The following is a 4,969-nucleotide window of genomic DNA, read 5'->3' on the forward strand; positions in this document are numbered from 1 at the left end:
TAATCTCAAATTGTTGGAGCTTGTGATCTGTAGGTCCATTAGGTCCCTCTACTAGCTCGTAAAAGGATTGTTTTTAGAATAGCGTGTTGAGAGAATTTGAAATTTGGTTTAGGGTTTGAATTATTATCTTCGATATAATTAAACATTTAATTAACGAATCAAACGGTTTTTTAGAGTTGGAAATATTTAAATGAGATTTAAATATTAATTACATAAGGATTCATGTTTTGGATTAAGTGTAATTAATTTAATATTTGATATTAAATTAAATTAAATTAATTAAAATAAGAAAAATTATTTCAAATGGTAAAATTGTTGAAAATATTTACAAGATGTAGCAAAATTTTAGAACTATCAATGATAGACGTTGATGATAAATTTCTATCAGTGTCTATCAATGTCTATCAGCATCTATCATTAACAGTTCTAAAATGTTGTTATATTTGATAAATATTTTAATTCATTTTTCTATATTTAAAAACAACATTTTTATTTTAAGCCTTGAGGAAACATAATTGTGATCCACGTGTCAATCTACAAGGCTCTAAGCATTATATCCTTCAACTTGCTTGTTAAATCTGCTCAGAATTGGCAGCACGTTGAATATTTTGCGTCCAATTTCGATTCTTACGAGCAGATATAAATGTATTTTCATGGTAATTTGATGGACCGAGCAGTGAAGAAACTGTATGATCCTTGACCAACTGAACGTTTCGATTCCACATGGCTCTCCTTTCTCCATCGGAGCGCTTCCAATGAGCTAAGGTAAGAATGAAGAGATGCTTTTCATACAGTTTTCTTTGGATTTCGTTCGACGAATTTGTTTTGTTCACGAAGAGGCATAGGTCTGAGTGTTAATTTTGGGAGAAGATGATCAGCTCGTCTTTTGTCGTAGGAATTCTTGTGAATTTGCTTCTGCTTCGATTTGACTTCTAATCTAGGTTTTCTCTGAGATAATTTCGTATTTTCTTCTCTGCCTCATAATTTTTGCATTTTAATCGCAAGAGAAGTGGGGAGAAACTGGAAACTAATGGAAGAAAGCAAGATAATTGTAGTTTATGCTCCTCTAGTTTTTATGCTTTTAGTGTAATGTCAATAGGCGAGTTTATTAATGCATCCGGTTTCGGAATGCATTGGGTTTCGGCCATTAGGATGACTTCACCTTTAGCTATGAGATTCAGCTCCACTGTGTGTGAAGAGGCTTGGATTAGGAATAAGCTTTGTCAATTTACCCGGCAAAGTATATTTTAGGTTTGTAATCAAACAAATTCCTATCCAAATGCATTCAGAAGGAAAAATCTTAATTCTCACTGATAAATACATCGATCGTTCTATTCCACCTGCATACACACAAAAGAACAAAAACTAGGGATAATAAGTTGTCGATTGTCATCGTCTAGAATCACTAATATAGTGCCAAAGGTCAACATTATATATTGCTGATATTGTTATTTGAAAATTGTGCGACAAATAAAAGGTAGTCTTGTCCTAATGTTGGAAATGTGAAGCTGCTGTAATACTCTCTTGGGACAATTTGTGTTATAGTGGTTGATGTCTAATACATCTTTATTATCAAACAATTTACCATCTGATGTCTAACAGTTAGTAAACCTTAAAGCTTAATTGCTATAGGCACCTTCTATAATTCTTAACATGTTGTCACGACTGTAAATAGCTGAAGTATGAAGAATGGCAAGGGGTTTTGGAATTATGAGAAATTTTCCTCTTAAGAAAGTATTGCCGAACAAGAAAAAATGGTTCGTGAGTGAGATTCTATGGTTGCTGGAGGAACGGGGATGTCTGACCATTTGGTTTGGTAATAGACTGATAGCCTTCTTACTTTATTACATGTTTTGAAATCTAGACGAAATTTGCTATTAGTTCTAAGACATGGAAAATAGTTTTTGAAGCTCATTTTGTTGGATGATTTTTAAAATAATCAGTCTAACAAAAAAGAAATAGCTTCTCTTTCTCAAAGAAAGCATTCCCATAATTGTCTTTCCTTTTGAAAGCTTCCATCAAAATGGATATATCCTTGTCCCGACATTTATTGTTCATAAGCTAACATTTATTGTTCATCCATGCATATCTTTTGAGTGTTAATTTCAATAATACTGATAAATGATTCTGATTTCTAGACGGTTATATATCCATGCCCTGACATTTATTGTTCATCTCTGATAGATGTATTATGTTTCCCTTCAAAAATTTAAACTTTTCAGATGGTTCAGAAATCCATAGACTCCAAATTCAGTGAATATGGACATGGAAATTCTGGGAAGGACGTGTCTTCTCAGGAAAAGCAACTGCAGATTTCTGCAAAGAAGACGGCATTAAGGGACTTGCAAAATGATAATAGGATCACAGCTTCCAATTGTCCTGGAAGCTCTCCTCTTTTGAAGGAAAGAGGTACCAGTAGTGACATCATTAAAGTTTCTGGTAACAAGAGAGCCTCACCAGTCTGCCCTGCAAGTCCATCTCATCTCCATTCTTCACCTTCTAATGCTGCAAATGGGCATCTTGTTTACGTCCGTAGAAAATCTGATGCGGATATAGGGAAGAATAGTCCTTGTGGTAATACAAGCACAAAAGCTGATTATCCAAATCTACACAAACTTGGTCAACTAGCTGAAACTGCACATCTCAAATCCCAGGTTAAGGAGCTGCAGAATCATTGCTTTCAAGCATTTGCTCCTTTTCCAATGGTGTCTCCCATGAATGCACCTGGAAAACCTTCAGTTCCTCATCACGTTGGAAAGTGTGGCACTAATTTAGCCACAGCAGAATCAAACTTCCGTTCTGCCCCTTCTACTGCCCCTTCGGTAGGCATCCCAACAGGATGGAAAAATTTGCAGTGGGAAGACAGATATCATCAGTTGCAGTTGTTATTGAATAAATTGGACCAATCAGATCAACAAGATTATCTTCAGGGTATGCTTTGCATTTAAGAAAGTGCTTTATCTTATTCCTGAAATAGTTTAAATCATCATTATTTACTCCATGAATAATTTTACACTTCTATCAGTGCTCCGATCGCTGTCATCAGTTGAACTTAGCAGACATGCAGTTGAATTGGAAAAGAGATCCATTCAGCTCTCGCTTGAGGAAGGTACTTTGATTTCTGGTTTTACATAACTTCGCTTTCCTTTTCTGTATGTGGAAAACTACTCGTTTGCCGAATGGGTTATTGACAAATTCATACGTTGGATTCCACAATTTTTGCCCAGTGTCCTTTCCTATTCCATATTACTTCTAACTTTTGACTTGCCATGGTGATTTTTCTTCTTTGGGCTGAACAAGTCGTGGATTTGCACATATCAAATATTCAGAGGTTGGATAATTTGGTGATCAATAGCTTAAAGATCAAACTTTCGTGAAAGTATTCATTGTTAATATGTTAGTCGAACCTTTATCTCTCCTTACCTTAAGCAACGTGGAAAGAATTTATCATGAACGTCAAGATAGTCATCTTGCTGGGAAGTCTATAACTAGTCTTTTCTTTGAACTTTTTACTTACTAATATAGCTATATCCCTACAAAACGCTGTAGATCGATCTCTTCAAAGTACGTTTGACGCTTCGTTTTATTTACTTCTACAATTATGACTCTGTACCAAGCATACATTTCTGCTCAACCTCTTATTTTTTAGTTCCTAGTTAGACATTAAGATATCACCAGATATAAAACATCAGAGATCTTCCTTTTTCTTTGGAACATGATCAAAGTTACTTAAAATTCCTCTTTCCTTCATCACAGCAAAAGAGCTGCAGCGAGTTGGGGTTTTGAATGTGCTGGGAAATCCTGTAAAGAATATCAAAGCGCCGTTAACTCATCAAGACGGTTCAGAGACATAAGAGTATATGCGTAACATATTTTTACTTTTCACCCTGTTGTTCTTCACGTCGGTTGGACGAAGATGCCGTGCTGGGCTGTGGTTGCATCGAGTTTGTTCTAAACTAGGAATTCTCAGCTGCCACCAACCGGATGCTTGCTGGTTTCTTGTAATATTCTGCCTACTTATTTTCTCTAACAATATTTCTCATTTGTTTTGCAAAGGTTGTAAGAAAAGATTGCAAACGTCTTCACTGTTAACAGGAAAAAGAATGGAAACAAAATCCCCACTGGTTTCATCCTTGTACTGAAAATTCAGTTTTCTAAAATTGGTTTTAAATCCTAAATCAACTTACCTTATAAACTCGTCTTTCCAAAATCTATTTTGAGTGGTTATAGAACACTTGAATTTTTTTCAAAATAGCTTATTTTTTAAATTTATCATTTTGAAAATGTATTTCAAACACCCTCTTCTCTTTTTTATCTCTTCGCAGATCCAGTTCCATAACACCTTCATTGATGGTCTAATTGAGTTTATGTTGGTTAACAATTGTAACGATAAGTGAGTTAAAATTCATCATAAATATATTAAATAGATTCATAATCTCTTCAACTTTTCTCAATTTGGTACTTAATCTTATATTATAAGTTGTTTTCAAATATGATAAAATGAGCCAACTTATTTGTAAATATAGAAAAATATCATTATATATCCGTGTTAGACAATGATAGATATTGATAGATCTATTTGTGTTTATCATTGACATTGATAGATGTTTATAAACAGTTAGACAACGACATTTTGATATATTTGAAAATAGCAGTTTTGTCATTTAAAATAGCTATCCTTTATTATACCTTAATTAAGCCCATGTCTCCCACTTTTTAAGTTTGTAATAATAGCAATAAGATCAAGCCCAATCCTATTACCAATTCGGAAAAGTCCAAAAATTCCTCTACGTAGTTGAAGCACATATTTACCATTCTGAACAACTTTTACTGATATTCGATGTAATGTAGATATACTTGAAAGTTGTTAGATTTTTTATATATTATTGATATACTTGAAATTTGTCCAAGTTTAGAACTAAACTGTTAAAATACTTGAAAGTTGTTTGATAACTACTATGATATTTGA

The 4,969-nt window shown here is 33.8% G+C and overlaps 1 protein-coding gene across 1 annotated transcript; it reads left to right on the forward strand.

The window, feature by feature from the left end:
* The first annotated feature begins 503 nt into the window (after positions 1-503).
* LOC120070536 (integral membrane hemolysin-III-like protein) lies at positions 504-4,145 on the forward strand. Its single transcript, XM_039022322.2, has 4 exons — positions 504-765; positions 2,223-2,931; positions 3,026-3,109; positions 3,757-4,145. Exons 2-4 carry the CDS (start codon positions 2,223-2,225, stop codon positions 3,852-3,854), a joined length of 891 nt encoding a protein of 296 aa, XP_038878250.1. The 5' UTR covers positions 504-765; the 3' UTR covers positions 3,855-4,145.
* The last annotated feature ends 824 nt before the right edge of the window (positions 4,146-4,969 follow it).

The sequence above is a fragment of the Benincasa hispida genome, chromosome 10 (genome assembly GCF_027475165.1).
Source record: "Benincasa hispida cultivar pf3 chromosome 10, pf3_genome.v1.1, whole genome shotgun sequence".
In the NCBI taxonomy this organism is placed as follows: domain Eukaryota; kingdom Viridiplantae; phylum Streptophyta; class Magnoliopsida; order Cucurbitales; family Cucurbitaceae; genus Benincasa; species Benincasa hispida.

Excerpts from the sequence above, each read along its gene's own strand:
- LOC120070536 (XM_039022322.2), top strand. The coding sequence starts at position 2,223 with ATGGTTCAGAAATCCATAGACTCCAAATTCAGTGAATATGGACATGGA. Across the intron at positions 2,932-3,025 it reads TCAACAAGATTATCTTCAGG|TGCTCCGATCGCTGTCATCA; the intron begins GTATGCTTTGCA and ends CACTTCTATCAG. Across the intron at positions 3,110-3,756 it reads TCAGCTCTCGCTTGAGGAAG|CAAAAGAGCTGCAGCGAGTT; the intron begins GTACTTTGATTT and ends CCTTCATCACAG.